Here is a 20,915-nt window from a genome sequence, read left to right as displayed (position 1 = left end):
GGTATCATGCAAATGATTATAAGAAGATAAAAATGAAAGAGCAGGGCTTCTCGAGAGGAACTTGTTTTGCTACAACATCAGATCTTCTAGTATCGATCCTGGTAATGTTACTAGGGTCTGATGCTAGGATCATTTTTTTAACATATTTTTGGGCAATTTTTGCCTTTATTGTAAGGATAGTTAATTAGAGACAGGAAGTGATATGAGAGAAGTGAGGGGAATAAGATCAGGAAGGACTTCGAATAGGGACTCCTCTCTAGGAACTTGAAGTTGCCACAAGGCTCCGATCGGAATGCATTCCGTTTTTATCTTGCATTTACATAAAAGGCTCTCCGGCAATTTGCCCAAAAATTTCTGGAATTTGAGTATGAAAATAAGTTGCCTTGCTTAAAATTCTTCCAGTTGAAAGTTTGAACATATGTAACCTCTCATGTCCTACCCACAAGCCTCGAACCTGGGTCTCCAGCGTGAGGGGCGGGCGCGCTAACAAGGAGGCAGAGACTGCAACCTCTAGCGTTGTCGCTAGTGCGCCTCTTGAGACAAAGGGAGAGAGGTTTATCTGCGCAGCTGTTACTAGCTGGCCTCTTACACTCACTCCCCTAAACCTCATTCCCATCCGGGCCACGACACCAATGTAACCCCTCAGGTCCTACTCGCCCCACTCTGTGCGGGTCTCAAACCCAGGTCTCCGGCATGGGAGACGGGCACGCTAACAAGGAGGCAAAATACTTGCAGCCTCTAGCGTCAGCCGTTAGTGCACCTCTTGAGTCAAGGGGAGTGAAGTTTATCCACACAGCTTTTACAAGCTGGCCTCCATTACACATACCTGACTGAATTTGAATATATTTCTTACAATACTGCAGGTGAAGTAATTTTGCGGCACCAAATGAAATTACAAAAATTATGACACACCTTGTCATCTGCCATTGGTCAGCCAAATAGATAGCCATGCCCCAAACTCACACCACTGGTTGAGCCAGTGCTGTGTCAGGCTAGTCAGAACCCTCAAACCAACAGAGCAGTGTTTTGGGAAAAAAACTAAGGCATTAGTTTTTGGCAACAGATCAAAGTGAAGAGAAAGTCCAGAGTGAGCTGCAGTTCTGCACGTTTTGTGCGCACCGAACAAAGTGTACTTCTAAATTAGCAAGGCTAGCATTCCTGCCCCCTTACTGGAATTATTCTAAACAGTATCTACTCTTGATATGTCATTTGCCAATACCACCTGATATCATTAGGTGACTCACAGTGGACCTAGCAAATCTGTTCCGGAGTAAAGTGCGATTTCAGCCTATAACATTTGAGTCACTCTCAATGAGTCATGACATGCTGCGACTGACGCAGTGGCACTTGATAACACAAGCAACGTGATCTTATTGGCAGCTGTGACCTAACAGGAGAGAGAGAGAGAGAGAGAGAGAGAGAGAGAGAGAGAGAGAGAGAGAGAGAGAGAGAGAGAGAGAGAGAGAGAGAGAGAATTAACTTGGTTGCCCTTTCTAATGTATGACAGCTTCAGACAGACACCTGTGAGCAGCTGTTCCTCCGCGCCTGTTCTTCCTGCCTGTCAGGAGCGCTCCCTCACTGACACGTGGCGTGTGGGGAGTCCCAGTGTTTGCTCTGCCCCCCGGGACCTCGTGCGAGAGTGTGCGTGTGGGTGGCAGTAATTGATAGAAGGAGTGAAGGGGAAGGAAAAGAAATACTCACAATGGGAACAATGCACACCCTCATACGCTGTTTTGGAGCGCTTTACGTCATTAAAAACCATTCAGCATTTACATTTCACAGTGGGTGACACTGTAAGCAGTCTTTTGAAAGATTAGAGAACTAGTGTACTTGCCACTATATTTCAAGTGAGATTGAAGAGAAAGCTACTCCACCTGAAGCAATTACATGGGCAGAACAGAGGAAATACAAGCAATCGTGTATGTTGTGACACACACTGCCTGAACCCACACCCGTATTTGAGAACAGTGCGTACCAGAATCATTCAACCCAATGCGAGCACATTGAGTAAGAGCATGTCCTTTTGTATACAAAATACACCCAAGTTAACTAAACTAGAAAAGTCTCAAATGTTTTTCATTCCTAGTCACATCCTGGTCTACATTCCAGGTTAACATTGAGATCACTGGATAGTGTATATATAATATATAAAAATATCATTCAATCATTCAAGTGCTATTAAACCATTCAAGTGCAATAATGCAAAAAAAAAAAAAAAAAAAAGAACTTAAATCTGTACTGGTGCGCTGTCTGTGAATCCAGTAGCGCATTTACTCACCACACAAAGCACGCAATTGCGTGGGGCCCACACCAATTCCACCAGACCGCCTTCCGTATTCAACTTACGAAAAAAGTTTGTTTTGTAAGTTGAATACAGAAGGCGTAGGACGTAGTGTAAGTGTTTTGAACCGCGAGAGGCGTTACACTTTCTTCGTAAGTTGAATACGGAAGGCGGTCTGGCAGAAGCTAGTTATTTTACTTTATAACTTGTTATAATGGATATTTTTCTTACACAAATGCATCGCTTCGCTTCAGAAGGCCTTTATTAACCCCCCCGGAGCTGTGTGGAGTATGTTTATGATGGATGGATGCACTTTCTTGAGCTTCAAACTCATTGACCCCGTTCACTGCCATTATAAAGCTTGGACGCGTCAGGATATTTATTAATATAACTCTGATTGTGTTCATCAGAAAGAAGAAAGTCATATACACCTAGGATGGCTTGAGGGTGAGTAAATCATAGGGTAATTTTCATTTTAAAGTGAACTAATCCTTTAAATGATTTAAATAAAGTCTTAAATGACTGTAAAGAGTCAGATCTTAAAGTGACAGCAGCCTAATAAACCTGCTGCTGTGATGTCTGTCATTATTAACCAAAGAACAAAAAACAAAGAGAAAATCACTCATTGATACAGCAGGAATCAATCAGCTGTGCCCTATAGATAATGATGTGATTACGAGCAGACTGAGATAACGGACCTATTAGCCTGCGCCATCTAGAGTTTCATGACAGAACTTTGTGTGTATATATATATATATATATAATCTTTTATTATATATTTAAATATTAAATATTGATATAATTTTATACACACAATGTTGTAGAATTGATTACACTGGAAAGGCATAACATTGGCAATGTGTTTTGACAACATATATTTAAATATGGCACATTTTTAGTTTTACTTCCTCTAGGATTTTTTTTTTTTTTTTTTTTTTTTTTTTTGGATTAACAGATACAATTATTAATTTTTACCCTATTTGCAATGACTTATATGGAAGTGGGGCATAGCTAGTCCCAGCATAAGTCGGCACACCCACGGGCCATCTGATGCGTATTTGCAAAAAATGGCAAGCACTTCCTCTATTTGGCAAGCTATTCTGATTGGCTCATTTTGCACAACTTGTGGAAACAAAATCATGTTAACAAGGTACAAGGTTGCGAGGAAGAACGAATCACTGGATTTCAGCTTTACCCAGCCCTAAATATGACCTAAAAACGTTGGTCCCTTCAAAATGGACCATTAAATACAACAATTCCTTGTATGCGTTTTAATTATGAGAATATAATGAAAGCACAAATCAACTTTTGCACAATCTGCATCCCTTTAATTCTTAAAAGGACAGAAACTGTACACTGGTCAGACATTTTCAAGCGTAAAAGGAAACGAAACACGTGAGCTACTGGACCCTTCAAAAGTCATTTTCACATTAGTGAGGTGATAGCTGTGTTTGAGTCAACTGCTGCTTTGTGATACAAATGACATCTCGTTTTGTTACGTAAAATCATACATTTCAAGTTTTGGTTCGGAAATACCTCCAGCGCCAACCTAGATCAATGAACAGCAGGCTCAGAGGACAAGAATGAATTTCCGAGCTGAACAGAAAGAATTTTTCCTGGAGCAGCGAGCAGAACGTTGGTGTGAGTAGGAGACGTCAGTGTCTGACACAGAAATGTGACAGCTGTCATCATTTCAGCCGACGGAAAAACAAATCAATTGTAAAGCATTTCGATTCTAAAGTCAATTTTTTCGGCAGACAAAAATCCCCCCTGAAGAATTGCCTTTGGAATCTCATTTCACACTGGTGGCGTATGAAACAAAAAAAACTGGGACAGTCTATTAAACGCAAGTCATCAAGTCAAAACGTAAGCAGCAATTCGGTTTATACTGAGGTTCTGTGACGGAGAAAACATAACTGGATAGCATAAGACATGAGACGGATGACGGCACACATATGAAGGTCCAATATCTGATCTGGAGGAAGTCTTAAAGCTTGGGTTGGCTCTCTTGATCGCTGTGCTCTGTGTAGAACAGAATGTAGGCCTTGGCTTTCAGCACAGCCTCCTCACTGACCAGAGTGACGGTGCTGTCGTTGAAGTGGTACCATCGGCCCTCGTGACGCCCGTATGCCGTGTAATGTCCTGAGCCGATGCTGTGGGAGAGGATGGAGATGGAATATCTTATCTGTGATCTGATTATCTGTACAGAGTGTGAATTGATATAACAGGAAATAATAGGAAACAGCTACTGATATAATATCCCCCCCTAGTGGATGACAACGAAACAGAAGTTCAAGCCAGTAAATGAGTTGTACTGTATACTACAAGCCTTTACTTACCCAGATCCATGATGCACCACCACTGCAGCAAGATCATACAGGCATGTCTCAGGCAAGCTGTTTTCAGGCTGGGCATAATTACATAATTGTTATAACATTAATATTTTATATAACAACATAGTCATATAATAAAAAGTATATTTAATTATATAATATTATTGTAATAATTGTAATCATATCCATTAAAGTTATAATTACTTATTTACATTAAAATTATGATTTATTATAAAATGTTTTAATTAATAATTTATATATATATATATATATATATATATATATATATATATATATATATATATAGAGTAATATGAATATTACTTTATTATATATAAATAAATAATAGCAATTGTATTTATTATTATCTACTTATGTTTGTTTAAACATTAAATATAACAAAACAGTCTAATTATTATAATTAATATTTAACAGTAATATAATATGAATATTTTATTATTTTACTACTTTATATACAAATAAATATGAATAATAATAACTGTATTTATTATTATATACTTAATGTTTATTTAAATATGAAATACATAAAATAACAAAGCCTAATTATTATAATTTATATTTAACAGTAATATGACTATATTATTTTACTACTTTATATACAAATAAATAATAGTAATTGTGTTTATTATTATATACTTGTTTATTTACATATTAAATATAAGAAATAAAGTCTAATTATTATAATTTATATTTAACAGTAATATGATTATTTTACTACTTTATATACAAATAAATAATAGTAATTGTGTTTATTATTATATACTTGTTTATTTAAATATTAAATATAAGAAATAAAGTCTAATTATTATAATTAATAGTAATATTTGATGTCGTTCATTGTTAATATTTTGTATTATACATGACTGCAATTATATTTCATTTAAAATTACATATATAAATATTATTTATAGTAATTATTTATTGTTATCTAATTATAAATATTTACATATTATATAAATATTATATTAATAATACAATTGTAATTTATATAATTATTTGATTATATGATATGATAATGAGAAATATATTAAAATGTTAATTTATTTTAAGAGTTTAAGAGTACTATTACACACACATTCATTATATATATATATATATATATATATATATATATATATATATATATATATATATATATATATATATATATATATTACACTTTATACTATTAGAATTATAAATAATAATTTTAATTTAATTAAATATAATGACATATATTAAAAAAGTGCATAAATTGCAAACACCTTCAGTTACAAGTAAAATTATTACAGAATTAACAGAATTAAATGGTTTGCTCTCACCTCTAACAAGTAGCTTTTCATGTCAAGGCCACGCATGGGAAACTCTACATAGGTGTCAATCTTATTCCTCAGAAACGCTGTCCAGTGGAACCTCTTCAGATGCAAACAAAGCACCTGCACAGGGACAAGACATCATATAACCATTACAAACTACATGAAATATGGTATTTAAAAATCATATATTTCTACACTTCCGTCACCTTGGGCAGTTTCTGGATCCAGAATTTCTTGGTGGACTTTTGTCGCTTTTTGCACTTGTGACACATGTAGAGCTCAGTTTCATCGAGTTCCTCAAGGTCTGTGAAACTATAAAGGCAATCTGTAGCCGGCAGAGAGACGCCACACATCCTCTTAGTATCGCCGTTGAACAAAATGAACTGAATTTAATAGTTTCTAATAACATCTCTTACCTCTCAAAGTGCACGTTGGCCCTGGCTCTTGGTCTTTTGTGGTCTTGATTCTAAACTGACTGGGAATGTCCAATGAGAGATCTGGAGGAGAGCGAGATTTAGCGTAACCATGGCAACAAAGGCCGACGAAGCTTTTAGAGCTGATGGACCAGATTGACGACTCACCTAGGAATGGATCAAATTTTCGAGACTCCGTGCCACATATCAAGCAGTACACCTCATTCTGTAGGACGCCACCAAAGACAGATGTAACGATAGTGGAGGTCCCATTTCTAGAAGAAAAGCAAAACAGTTTTGCGTTACTAAAGGGGTCCTATTTTCGCTCCAAAGGGAGTTATTCTCTATATCAGTGCGCACTGTTTTTGAACTCCCTGAAACGCCTCGATTGTAGTCTTGAGTTTTCTTCAGGGAATGAAAACGTCACAATATTCCTCATTTAAATAAGGCATATGCAAAAAACAGGGTTAGGCCTGGTTGAGTTGCCTTAGTAGTGTGTTGAAACTCGCAGTTATGGTAAGGGACGTGACATTTTCCAAACACACTCGAAGCGGTTGACCGATCACAACACACTGGTCCAGCCGACCAATCAGAGCACATTTGGAAGGAGGAGCTTCATAGAGACAGGAACTAAACAGAGCGTTACTGACAGACTGAAAAGAGAGGTGCTGCAACAATGTAAGATGTGTTAAAAATAATGTGTTTTTTGAACATGAAAACCAATTCTAGTAGACCCAAAAAACAAAATCATACTAGGTCCCGTTTAAATAAACCCACATGAGTAGCGTTTGAAGAGTGTTCAACAGAATCAGGCCCTTATGAAAGCACATCTAGTCCGTCTATTCGCAGCAGGATTAACCTGCCATTTTGTTCGGCACAAATCAGTGAGCACGACACAACACTGCACTTCCTTTTCAATAAACCCGGCAAATCCACTCAGGTCACCCTCACAGCCCGTGGCTGGGGGCTTCCTCACTCGTCAGCAGCTATTAATACAAACACAACAGGGTGGCTCTGCCTCTAGCAGCAGGCAAGTGTGGGAACAGCCGTCTCTGTATACGAAAGAGACTTCCCTCTGCGTGCCGTAAAGAGTTATCTTTATCACTGCTGCCCACAAACTCACTAAACTAGCAGGGGAGATAGGGAACGAGGGGCGGCCTGCTGAGATAGACCAACCTCGAATTAGAAATTTGCCCCGAACCATCTGTGTACCGGTTTGACTAGGAAAAAATGTAGTTTACTGAAGACAAGTTGAGCAATTTTTTTGTATATTAAGACTTTCTGCTACTGTGGCGCTTTCAAAAAACGCTGTTTGTTTGTTTGTTTGAGTGGTCCTAAATATCTACTTCATGCTCAACCTATCACGTAAAGCTGCCTTTCCACAATTTCCGACAAGCGACTGACTGGAAGTCATTCATTTTTGATGTCAAGTAGTATGGAAGCATTGTGGCATTCTAACCATATGTATGTGACTGTATTGTAACCATCACTATGAGTGCGAGGGAAGATTTACCTGTATTACTATTTTACCAGTATTAAAATGCCGGTTATGAGTAATTCTGCAACAAATAATTATTTAATCATTATTTATGTTGATTAGCCCTAGAAACCTACTTTGTTTTTCTTTCAGACATATTGGGCGTCATTTATTTTGTGTGGATATATTCATACATTCATTCAAATCCTTCATTCACATCATTCATTTTAACCCTCTGGTCGTCTTCATTTAGGGGTCACACTTGGCTCCTTCAAGGTCAAAAGTGACCGAAGCCTTAAAATGTAACTAGCTTAAAACATATTGGCCGTCATTTATTTTGTGTGGATATTTTGTGTGTTTTTTTGTTTTTCAGGAAAATCAATGTAATATATTTTTGTTCAATAATATTTTTTGATTGTTATTTAAAATTTGAGGGTATTTTATGATACTATGCAATATTATTACAATTTTTATTAGCCATTTTTCCCTATTGAAAATAATACACAATTTATTTCTAATATATTTTTAATTTTTCAATTAAAGCAGTATTCCATGTTAAAGTAGAGACAAGGCATTTAAAATCCAATTTTTTGAAGGTAGATTACTGCCATCTGGTGGGAGTAAAAAAAGAAAAACTTATGCAATGCCATGGTGTAACCACTAGATTCCTATAGAGCTCTATATAAAGTGGCTTATAAATTATCTAGTGGTTTTTAGACATAAATACTTATTTTTATCAAGTTGTGGATTTGGATTTATACTTAGACATTCTCAAAGACTACTTTTTGTCAAGGTTTAAATTTTTTTTGTTTGAAATGTTGATTTGAAGTGTCAGTTTTTACATTAATACTACTACAGTCAAACCTGAACACAGAGGAGGACATTTTGTTACACAAAAATCAAAATTCAATAAAAATGAACAGGTATGTTTTATTACAGCTTAATAAATCTGGTCTGATCTGATCTCAGCCTCTTTTTTGAGTCTTTTGGGTCAATTTGACCATTTGCGTTCGCTTGCAAAATGTTTAGTACATCATTTTTACTAGTGTGTTCGAGTTAATGTCTGTTTTGTACTCTCAAAGTTTAAGAGTGTAACCTCTTCCTTGCTGTTCAATTTTTTTACTGCTTTGTGGCTGAATTATTGATTTTGTTTCGCACATTTGCAAAAACTTGCTAGTTCATATCTATGTGTGTGGGGGGAGGAGATGGGGGGGTGGATGTGTCTATTTTGCACTCTTGAAATTTTAGAGTGTAACCCCTTCATTGCTGGTTTTCTGCACAGTGGCTGATTTATAGTTTGTACCACCAAAAGTTTGTTTTGAGTTTTGGTATTTTTCTGTATTTCCCATTCATTTCCTATGTCTGTCATTTTTGACCGCGAAGAAGCCACGTGTGAAAATTTTTTTTTTTCCCAACCCTTTAACATATCCGAATCATGTCCGTCGAGTCATCCCATTCTGCTGAAGCAAAAAAATGTAAATTTCCAAACAAAATTTCCATTTTTGACCAAAGAGGACCAGAGGGTTAAATAAGCAGTGGGTAACAGTTACTTTATGACGAGTTTAAAAGTTCCGTGCAACTGCCACTAGGAGACAAAATGTGACAATCATATGTAAATGTTGGAGATAGTGGAAAGGCGGCTTAAGTTTTGGGCAGGACTACCTGTTTGTCCAAACAAAGGCGGACATGGGAGTAGAAATTACAAATATATGTGTTCAAAGGGGTATCGTACATGCAGCATTTGCTCTCGGAAGCATGTTTGGGTCGGTCCGGGGTCAGGGCGGGACTGGGCGACCCGTTCTTGCTTCCCTGCATCTCTCGGTGGAGATGATCCAGCAGGTAACGCAGGAACTCATGAGCGTCCTGTTGCTGGTAACCCCTGCAAAAACATCAAATTAAAGTCAAAATGAATCCCATTTACTTAAAGATGTTCTTGGCATTTTTTTGAAGATTCATTAGCGCATGTTACTTCAAAGAAAAAAATGGTTTGACTTTGTCCTTTTTTCAAAATGTTATATATTTAAATATTTAGCGAAGTTAAATTTAAACATCTGACATTTAAAATGTAATATTTAATACATGTCATACATAAAATAGAAAGTAAAAATCAGTGACTGACATATTTTGGCCAATATTTGGCATTTTTTAATTTTTGGCACTGCTCGTTAAATTTTTCTCTTTTTTTGCAAAACGTGATTCCCAGTGTGCAAAAAATAACTGAGTGCACTCTCGGTTAGAGTGTTTACTTCCTTTTTGTTTGTGTTTTTGAAAATTACTATATGATTACAAAATCAAGAAGTTCCTATCTAAAGAATAAATCTGTTTACTTAATTTTTGTTATCAAGATCAAATTATTTAATATTAAATTATATAACTTCACATTAGTAAATATTATGTAAAAGAAATTTCATTGAAGAAACTATCTTTAAATTAAATAGTGTGAAATCATATATATTGGCTTTATAACAGCCATCGGCCATCCAGTTTTCTGAGATTTCGGCCATCAAAAAGTCCGTAAGGGTAGCAAAAATGGACAAAACTGACTAATAATTTTTCCAGGTTCTTGAATAATGAAAAATGTAATTGCATTATGGTGAAACTTGTAGTATATCTTATAAAAACTAAGGATGACAAATACAAGGAAAAACTGCAATAAACTGTATGATTTTATGATACCTGAAACTTGGCATTATTTTCCAGATGACATAAAAGAGGGCATCTGGGCTGAAGGCAGTCTGACTCCCCTGCCAAAGTGAACAGAGTGTTTTCCTGAACTCCTCGACCAGAGATCTGCACAACAGAGCAGAGAAACACAGGCATTTTAATGGACATTACAGGGACTGATACATCAGGCCTGTTCTGGGGTGGCAGATAGCAAAGAAAAACAATGATTAATGCAAATAATACAATGTAACTCATAATTGTGTGTTTAGGATGACAAAATAAATGGGCTGCTCTCATCCTAAAAAACCATAAACAAAATACACTAAGTAACAACAACAACAAAAATTACCCAGACTATATTAAATACTGGTTGTATTGAAGATAAACATGGATTGCATCAACCACATTGTGTTTTGTGAGCTGAATTAACTGAATAACTGAGCTGAATAACATATAATTAAAAAAAAAAATTAAATATCAGAATTTCACATTTTATATTTTATATAGTTTGATATATAAATATATATATTTAGTTAATTTATATTGTTAATTTATATATACATTCCCCTATAAGCCTTTATCATGTAAATAATATTCCATATTCTTGGGCAAAACCATTTGAGAAGCACTGTATTTGTACTTATTTTACACATAACTAAAATGAAAAATTAAAATAGCACACTTATCGTGAAATTAAGCAGACACCATTTATCTTGTTTAACAAGATTACATTTATGTACATCAAAGCACCCATAAAAAAATCATAGCAAAAAAAAAAGTTTCAGAATTCACAGAGTACATTATGTGCAACAGCAAAGAGCTTGTTTACATTTTAGACAAGTCAAGTTGTGATACTGAACTGGACCACATGAAGATTTACTTTGATTGCAATCCTCATCCATTAAAACTTTACTAGCGAGACGCTGGTTTGCTTTATCCAGCCGAGAAACATAGTTTTCATATCATCTGGCCATACAGCGGTGGGATGTTTCGACGTTCCATTCAGACAGGAACAGCGCGATGCGGGAGGGCTCGCGCTCTTCAGATACAATGACACAATATGACAGAGTTTGTGTTTTAAAGCGAAACAGACACTGGAATGAATAAGTCTATTCTCTCTGCAATCTCTGATGTAGCCTAATCAGCATGGACTTTAAGATCATCTAACTGTGTGACGTAAATTACATTAATGACGCAATTTCACATGCTTCAGTAATTTATTTGCGTTAAATTATTTGAACATGTTAAGGATTTTGAATTAATCACGTGTTAACGTGTTAACGTTGACTGCCCTAATTCAAATAAATGTAATGTTACACGCTACTTTATCTCTGTGTCTGATTCAAAGTGGGCAGAATGCTAACGAGCCACAACTGATGAAAATAACCGTCATTTTTACCCTTCTGGTCAAATATTGCACTGCAAACATTACTAACAGCTTTACGTTGCCGTTGCTGGCAAATGACCATGGTATAAGCGTGATAATCCACAGCTAGCTGTGCATTAAACTATTTGAATGCACTTCTTTTCATGTTGGGCGGTTCTTTGCCTCCATGTTGTGCATTCAAAATGTTTAATGCACAGCTAGCCATGGATTAACCCTTACGTATACGATATAAGAGCTTTCACTAGGAAAAGTGTGTTTTGACAATTTTCTTTAAAATAAACGACACCATTCGAACCCCCCCCCCTTTTGCCATGCAGTGGAGAGGACCTTACACACTGCTGTCCCCCTGACTTCTGGTGTGGTACATTCTCCTTCCTGCTGTTTTCCCGCTTCGTAAGGCCACCGAGGGCAACTCCTTGAAATAACAGCTGAACACCTGGATGTTACTGGAGACAGGAAACAAAAACCAGCGTTTAACTAAACAGATCTGTCTCTGACATGACTCAAAATCCTTACGACTGTTAGTATATCTTTCCAAAGACAAACTAAACAACAATATGCCAAAATACTATGGAAACCTTGCCAAAGCTTCCTTTTCCATGGATTATGACCAGCAAGAGTGCGCAAATGGAAAGGTTTTTTTTTTTTTTTTTTTTGGGAGATTTAGACATCATTCAAGCCTTAAAACCAATGACAGCTCGGCAATAAAAAGACCCATCGGTAAGGTCGGTAAGATTTTTTTGTTTTGTTTTGTTTTTATTCCTGTAAATAAAAGCTGTAAGTAAAGCTGATTTTTCAGCATCATTACTCCAGTCTTCAGTGTCACATGATCCTTCAGAAATCATTCTAAGGGTGTTTTCACACCTATGGATCGTTTGTTTTGTTCCAAAACAGGGACTAAATTTGTTACAATGTTGCATTTTCTTCTTGGTTTGGTTCGCTTTCACATGGCAACATTTCAAAGCGTACCAAAATGTGTTTATGCAAGTCACATGCGAGTACAACTGTCCTCTTATTGGTCAGAGTTTTCTCTGCGTCATCCATCAAAATAATGATTGACAAGTTCGCTCTCTGAGTTTATTGTGGCTTTATTTGTAACTGTCAAGATGCACGCAAACATTCCTGCTGTTAAATTATATACTACATTCATATTAATGCTGCGGCAAATTCAAACGCGCTCTCTCTCTCTCTGAATCGGATTGCTTTCACATCTCAAGTGAACCGCTCCAGAGTTTGTTTGAAAGCATACCGAAACCACCTCTTCAAGGAGGTCTTGGTACTCTTGTTTGGTCCGCTTTTGGTGCGCACCCAAGTGCGATTACAGCTTTCACACCTGCCCAAACAAACTGCACCAAAGGGGATAACGAACTCTAGTGCGATTCAACCGAACTAAACAAGGCAGGTGTGAAAGCACCCTAATATGCTGATTTGCTGCTCAGGAAACATTTATTATTATTATTATTATCAATGTTAAAATAATGTGTTGCTTGATAATTTTGTGGAAACATTTTTTTCCAAGATTATTTGATGAATAGAAAGTTCAAAAGAACAGCATTTATTTGAAATACTATTTTTTTTAATATAAATGTAAAATCTTAACTGTCACTTTTGATCAATTTAATGTGTCCTTTTAAAAAAAAGAAAAAATTCAAACTTTTGAACGGTATTGTAACTGCAGTGAAATGAATGCTTTCCCTCACTAGCTCATAATAACACAGGCCTAATGGTTTATATATTTGGCATGAGCTACTCGCTGCGGTTTAGCCATCGTAGCCAGTGTAAGGTTGGCTGCGGTGAGCAGGCAGACAGCCTAATCCATCACCTGGCTCCCCATCAAACTCTACTCCAGCCAGCTCACTGGCCACAGAGGCAGCGTTATCCGCCAGCAGAGAGCAGGAAGCCATTCAACCTCCTCCAGCCGGCCCACCCACACCCTGCCAGGATACACATCGCCGGCTGCCCTTGGCTGGGGGTCGTGAGGGTTGCTCTCACCTCAGGGACTGGAGAATGGCGTTCATGAAGCAGGTGTTGCCCAGGTTGCGGAGGCCCGTGGCACAATGTGCTAGAGTGCCATCCTGTGTGGGGACATTTCAGAAAAATTATGGAACCAGCACAATGATGACAAATGATGCATACATAAGTTTAATTAAAAGTGAATGTATACACGTCACTAATTAAATTTACGAAGCAAAAAGCCAAGTACTTTTTAACAGTGGCATCACCAGAGATTTCTATGAAGTGGACATTATTTATGTATTTTTATTTAATATTTTTAAGTTACATTAAATGTGTGTCAATGTTTTATACTTGGGGAACAAAATATGTATGATTATATATATATATATATATATATATATATATATATTTAAAATTGTTTTTACTATTTGTTGTATTTGTTGTATTTTTCACACATTTAATACATTTTTTAAATAAATATTTTTTCTCCAAAGCATTTTTAATATTTTAAATCTCTACGCTAGACCAACATGTAAAATAGTTGCTTCTTTTGGGCTTAAAATGTTTATAATAAAAAGAATGATTAATTAATAAAAATATATAAATAATACATTATATGTGTAATATAAAATAGAAATATATAAACATATAATATATAATATATGTAATATAAAAAAGTATTTTATATTTTATATATATATGTATTACTTATTTTTTTATTAATTATTAAAATATAATACATAATATATGTATTTATATATATATGTATATATTTTTTTTCTATTACATATATTATATATTATGTTTATATATTTCTATTTTATATTACACATATAAGGTATTATTTTTTTTATTAATTAATCATTATTTTTATATATATATTTTATATATATATATAAAATATTAATTTCATATTACATATATTATGTATTATTTATTTTTATTAATTAAAATATAATACATAATACATGTAATATATATATATATATATATATATATATATATATATATATATATATATATATATATATACACACAAACATATAATACCCAATATATGTAAATTTAAAAAATAATTTATATATACAATTTTATTTTCTATTACATATATTATGTATTACTTATTTTTTTATAAATTAATAAAATATAATATGTAATGTGTGTGTGTATACATATATAATATATATTTTGTATCATATTTTAATGAATTAATAACAAATAAGTAATACATAATATATGTAATAGAAAATAGAAATATATATATATAAAAAATTAAAATAAAATATATATAAAATTTTAAATAATTATTTTTGAAGCATTTCATGTTTATTATAAGTTAAGCCTAAAAGTATTGGTGTGGGGAATCATAAGAATTATGAAACCTGAGTCACATAAAGTACTCCTGCACTGCATGGGAAATCGCTCTGTGAGCAGAAATTTTCCCTTCCAGTAATTAACAATTAAATATTTGCTGAGATATGTAGATGGTCGTATGGTGTTTTTCCGAACCATATCTCAGCACACTGGGCCCTTTTACACACATATCTAGAATCCAATTCAACTTACGCTGTCTTTCTTCAGCTTGCTGTCAGGAGAAGAGCTGTCTGACAGCTTTCTCTTCCTCTGTCTGTCGGTATTAGACACAGAGCTGAACAAAGAGAATAAATCATTTCAAAAACAATATCAACAATGTATTCATGTGATGACAGTTGTTGAACAGATGTACTTTGACAAACATCAGTCTTACTTTTCCAAACTCTGAAGATGTTCTCTGACCCTCTGCACATGCCCTAGTTTTGTGTCATTCACCACAAATTCATCACATCTGTAACTACAGAAGAAAAAAACAAAAACAATGTGAAGGTCAAAAAGAATAACATGAACCACTGCTCACTGGATAATATTGTATGTACTGTCCCTTTAAGAACAATTGCTTGTTTTAAAGTATTTGTGGAAAGAAACCAACCAGAACGTGCTAAAACTGTTACAGTCCATACACACAGAGTGCTGCTGAGTCTTCTCGCTCAGCCTTTCTCGCTCTGGCTTCCTTTGACTGCCACCTGGAGCTTGAATATCCTCAAAATGCTTTTTGGCATGGCCATTAACATACCTGCCACAGCAAACAGATGCAAAGAAATTTCAATATGTGTGAAATTTAAAATGTCAATAATTCAAATTTGATTGATTTTATTCAAATTTACTTACTAAAATAATTGTAATGTTTTAATACAGCTTAAATATAATTCTTCACAATACTAAATCAAGGAACTATGGATTTACACCTGAATGTAAATCATATATAATGAAACCACACAGACTAAAAATATCAACTTAAGCACTCACCTTCCACAATGCACGTTCAAGCACGTCAGGCAAACCCACGGGCTTTTGTTTGACCGGCAAACTACAAAAAATAAGAAATAAATAAATACAAATGTGTTTTATTTTACAATATGTATAAAACCAGACAATGTTTTCTTATATATATATATATATATATATATTTTTTTTTTTTTTTTTTCCTCTAAATATTTTTTCTATTTGTATAATATTTTTATATTATATTTTATTTTCAATATTTATATTATTTTTTTTCCTCCCAAAATAATTTTCAAGCGTTATACTAGTCCTTTGGGCTAAAAATTACCAATAAATAAATAAATAAATAAATAAAAATTCTAAATCAAAATATATAGGAGTAACATCCATGATATAATATGGCATTTTATAAATGTATAAAATGATACATTTCTTCTTCTTTTTTTTTCTTTTTTTTTAATATTTGTAATATTTTTCAAGCTCTATACTAGACATACACATTCTTCTCTTAGGCTTAATATTACAAAATAAAAAATAAATACATAAATACACACACACACATACAACATTTTTGTATAATTTTTTTACTTAAAAAAAAGATATTAAAAAAAATTTATATATATATATATATATAAATTAAATATAAATATATATATATTTATATTTTAAAAAATTATTACATTTAAAAAAAAGGTATTAGACATACACATTCTTCTCTTTTACTTATTATTTGTCTGCAAAACATAATTTTACATATATAACTTGCCATTTAACAATTCATCACCTTGGATTTATAAGGTTCTCTCTGCATTCTGAGCCGTTTTTTAAATATTGATCTTAATTCCATACACCTTTCTAGGTATAACCATTTGGTTTTCTAAATAAAAAGTCCCAAAATGCACACAACTTAAAAAACATCACATAACGTAAATAAGTTGTCACAGAATAAGAATATTTTTGACAAAAATGTCAGATAGAACCTTATAATTGCAAGGTGACAAAATGTATGAATCCACATACAAAAACATGAACCCAGTGTATAAAGACTTTTGCGCTGTGAAGAGCTAAGGTGGCATGTTAACCTCCTGTGAAAGTAATCTCTAGCTGTGTCCTGCTGGGAGAGAGAGCTTTGTTCTAATTGCCTTGATCACCTTCCCTTCTGAGTGCACAACAAGCATCTGAATTAGCCGTTGCTAAGGAACGGTCGATTCTCGTGAATGCTGGTCTGTGCACGACCCAACAAATGTGGAAAAAGTCAATAGACCCCGTGCGTCTCCTTGTACCTGCTGTGCGCTGATTAAGAAAGAAATAATGCTGTGCTATTGTAACATGCTTTATATAATGCGCTTCACACAAAAGAAGAGATGTTCTAACAAAATCAGTTTTAATTTAGGAACAAAGTATGATTTTTCCAAAGAATCTGCCACAAAGTGGCAGATTCTGAAGCCATCTTCAATTATATGGGAAGCCATCTTCAATTATATGGGATTTAATGTAGTTCATAGCTCTGTCTCGATCATTTTAAATGAATATGAAAGTATTTTTAGTAGCATTAATGAGGGGGTCTCTGAAAAGACATGTTTCATAAGCGTGAAATGTGTTAAACATGAGATATGGGGCATTTCTCATGTCCCGTGGGTGTGCTGAAGGGCCACTGGGCGTCACGCCCAAAATGTTCATGTGTTTTCAGTGTAATCTAACATGACAATTCATCTCGACTCTGGTCTTGCCACCAAAAATACATCATACGCTGTAAAAACAGATTTTTCAAAGTTGTAAATAAAACAAAGATACTATTTCAGTCTTTCTACTTCAAAATTTCACGTTCAATTCAATAAGGGATGCATGATATATCGGTGATATATCGGTCATTTGAAATAAAGAAAATATATAAAAAAGCAGGCACAACAATAAATGTTTTTTTTTTTTTTAAATCAGTCACTTGATGCTTTTTTTTTTTAGTCTATGCCGACATCTACAAAGCAAGATGGCCGAAATGTATCTATGTATATAAATATTAAAATATATGTAAACAATATGGCTACATTTAAATTAACACATTTTACACAGCCTTTACTAGTTGTTTACATTCACTACAAAACATGTTAAACAAGGAAATGTTTCTGCATTGATATTTATCAGATTTATCCATGTTGAAAATCTGAAAATAGTCAAATTTTAGCCAAATACATTACCTTTTAAAAGTTTGGGGTTAAAAAGAAAGAAATTAACACTTTTATTCAATAAGGACACATTAAACTGATCAAAAGTGACAGTAAAGACATTCATAATGTTGCAAACGTTTTCTACTAATAAAAATAATAAGATTTTTTTTTTTCTTGAGCATTAAAACAGCCTATTAGAATGATTTCTGAAGGATCATGTGACACTGATGACTGGAGAAATGCTGAAAATTCAGCTTTTCCATCACAGGAATAAATTATATTTAAAATAATAATATTTTACACTGTTTTACTGCACTTTTTGATCAAATAAATGCAGCCTTGGTGAGCATAAGAGACTTCTTTCAAAAATATTTATAAAATCTGATATCATGAACCCCAGTAATCTCTCTAATAAACCTATTTTGTTTTAATTTGGTCTATATGAAATCTATGTGTTTCAAGGAGATTATGTTGAAAAACACAGATGATTGGACACTAGATCCTGCACTTATTTTCTTGCCACAAGTTCACTGCCATAAGACTTAATGGTTTACTTTAAAAGGTTTCTCCAAGGCCTTCTCGAATGTCCTCTGGAACATTTTTCCGCAAACTGGCCCTTATAAGACAAAAATAACCATTTACAATAACTTGCTTTATGGCCACTTTTAATACTTTCCTATCTACAGCAACTGACCAAATCCAAAACTAAGGTGAGAAGATAGTGTTTTGATCCTTTTACACATTTAAGCACTCGTTTAAGGCATTAACATTACACTAATGTTGTAAAAACGTTTGCAGACGTTATTTCCGGTTTATTTTGATATCAAGGTCTGCATATCTAGACTGCTTTATATTTTCTTCACAATACTGCATATGAAGATGAATATTAATAATTTACTGTAAATCAGCAGGTCTGTATATTAAATAATCAGCTCGATATAAAGCAAATAACAAACAAAGAGCCAATCGCAGATTAAAAAGCCAAAGCTGTCTCACTCAACTTTCTGAAACAAACAGGCGAAAGCGAAAGGAAAGGAAATGTGACGACTGTTTAATATTATTTTAAAACAAAACATTTCCCTGAAATGTGTTCATAGAACAATAAGCTTTGCGCTATCACACTCAAAATAGCAAGTTTGAGTGTTGTGTGAAACTAAACGACTTGGTTTGGGGTGTAATATGAGTAAAATTACTAAATATTATAACTTCACATCATATTATTATATTTTACGACTATGGTTTCTTCAGTTGTCAGTTACATTAGTTCAAAAAAACACAAAAGTCTCCTAGCGCGAGCTGCTGTGAGAGCAATGAAGCACTAGCCGGCTCGGCTAGCTCGAGCTATTTCACAGGAAACTGACTTAATTGTTACTGATTATTATTAGTGAATAGTCGTTCGTTTCAGCATTTAACTCACCAGAACAGCACCATGAGGAAGGGGAACCGTTGGGGAATCGGCTCGGATCCACCGTCATACAGACACTGGAGTTGAGGTGAGGGCACTCCATGAGCCTGTGTGCTAGTAGCTGCAGCACTAGCTAACCCAGTCTGTCCTCTTCTGGACGATTTCTGTGTTTTAACTCTGAAAGTGTATGTTTAAAATCCACAGAGTGTGTTTACGCTTAACAAGAGGTAGATTCCTTAACGTGTAACTGTGTTAGCAGTGATGATGCTCTGCTAAGTGTGTTATGGTTTAAAGAGCAGACATGCATGCACAGACTCGGGCTGTCTCAAAACCCACTGAGCTCCCTACCCAGAACGCAACAATACAGTCTAAATAGGGAGCGTACTTGACAATCTTCACTCAGCTCATTCTCTACCTTGAGTTTGCTTAAATTTTACTTTGATGGGAGGTACAAACAAGCATGTGTTAATCGAGAAAAGGCATGATTCAGTTCAGAACCAGGGTCATGTGACCTTCATAGGGAGGGAGAGCAGTGATACATACTGAGAGCGAGAGAGAATGAAGAGTTTACACTAATGTTATTGTACTTTACATTGCTCACATTTTGTACGCAGCCTAGCTGCCATTACTTTGGCAATACAAATGTACAGTTTTTGTCTCAAATTGAAAGTTGAGTGAGAGGGAGGAAGGAAGTGGATATATGAACAAGTGCTGATGTCTGTGGCTGATAAATGAGAGTGCACTATTTTACAAATCAATATTTTATTGCAAACTTTTTGATATATCATTATCCCGATTTGAACCCCCTCCTTGAAATAAAAAGGCACAAGCTGTAATTAATGTGAAGATCCATTTATACAGTGAAATATGTGTAAAAAAAAAAAAAAAAAAAAATCTGAAAGATATTTACTATGAAGTATGGCTTTTCTACCCACCATGAGAATAATGTTTTATTTTTATATATTTTATATTTATAGGCTATATATATAATCCTGAAGTGAAATGTAAAACTAGTATAATAAAACCTATTTTGTTTATTTTTATTTTTTGAAACAATGGCTAATGTGTAATAATATAAATACTGTAAATGTTAACTTATTCATTTATTTTATTGTTTCATTTTATTTATTTATTTATTTTTACATTTTTTTGAAAGTATGGCTAACAGTATAATAAAATAAATTCTGTAAATATTAATT

The 20,915-nt window shown here is 34.2% G+C and overlaps 1 protein-coding gene across 2 annotated transcripts; it reads right to left on the bottom strand.

Moving 5' to 3' along the window:
- Nucleotides 1-3,582: 3,582 nt before the first annotated feature.
- On the bottom strand, nt 3,583-20,206 carry usp3 (ubiquitin specific peptidase 3). 2 transcript variants are annotated; one of them, XM_051884534.1, is made up of 15 exons: nt 19,729-20,204; nt 16,171-16,231; nt 15,794-15,937; nt 15,575-15,658; nt 15,394-15,475; nt 13,864-13,946; nt 12,204-12,317; nt 10,497-10,610; nt 9,553-9,699; nt 6,512-6,618; nt 6,347-6,427; nt 6,137-6,255; nt 5,937-6,050; nt 4,621-4,688; nt 3,583-4,434 (listed from the first exon to the last, which is right to left on the bottom strand). In XM_051884534.1, the coding sequence occupies exons 1-15, from the start codon at nt 19,817-19,819 to the stop codon at nt 4,269-4,271; spliced, it is 1,575 nt and encodes a 524-aa protein (XP_051740494.1). In that variant the 5' UTR covers nt 19,820-20,204; the 3' UTR covers nt 3,583-4,268. The 2 variants fall into 2 exon arrangements, with proteins under 2 accessions (XP_051740494.1, XP_051740495.1); XM_051884535.1 differs by lacking the exon at nt 12,204-12,317 and having other exon boundaries at nt 19,729-20,206.
- Nucleotides 20,207-20,915: the final 709 nt, after the last annotated feature.

This window comes from Ctenopharyngodon idella, chromosome 24 (genome assembly GCF_019924925.1).
Source record: "Ctenopharyngodon idella isolate HZGC_01 chromosome 24, HZGC01, whole genome shotgun sequence".
Classification (NCBI taxonomy): domain Eukaryota; kingdom Metazoa; phylum Chordata; class Actinopteri; order Cypriniformes; family Xenocyprididae; genus Ctenopharyngodon; species Ctenopharyngodon idella.
This window is presented reverse-complemented; position numbering and strand designations above follow the sequence as displayed.

Excerpts from the sequence above, each read along its gene's own strand:
- usp3 (XM_051884534.1), bottom strand. The coding sequence starts at position 19,819 with ATGGAGTGCCCTCACCTCAACTCCAGTGTCTGTATGACGGTGGATCCG. Across the intron at positions 9,700-10,496 it reads AAAATAATGCCAAGTTTCAG|GGGTTACCAGCAACAGGACG; the intron begins GTATCATAAAAT and ends ATGTTTTTGCAG. Across the intron at positions 6,619-9,552 it reads TCCGAGAGCAAATGCTGCAT|AAATGGGACCTCCACTATCG; the intron begins GTACGATACCCC and ends CTTTTCTTCTAG.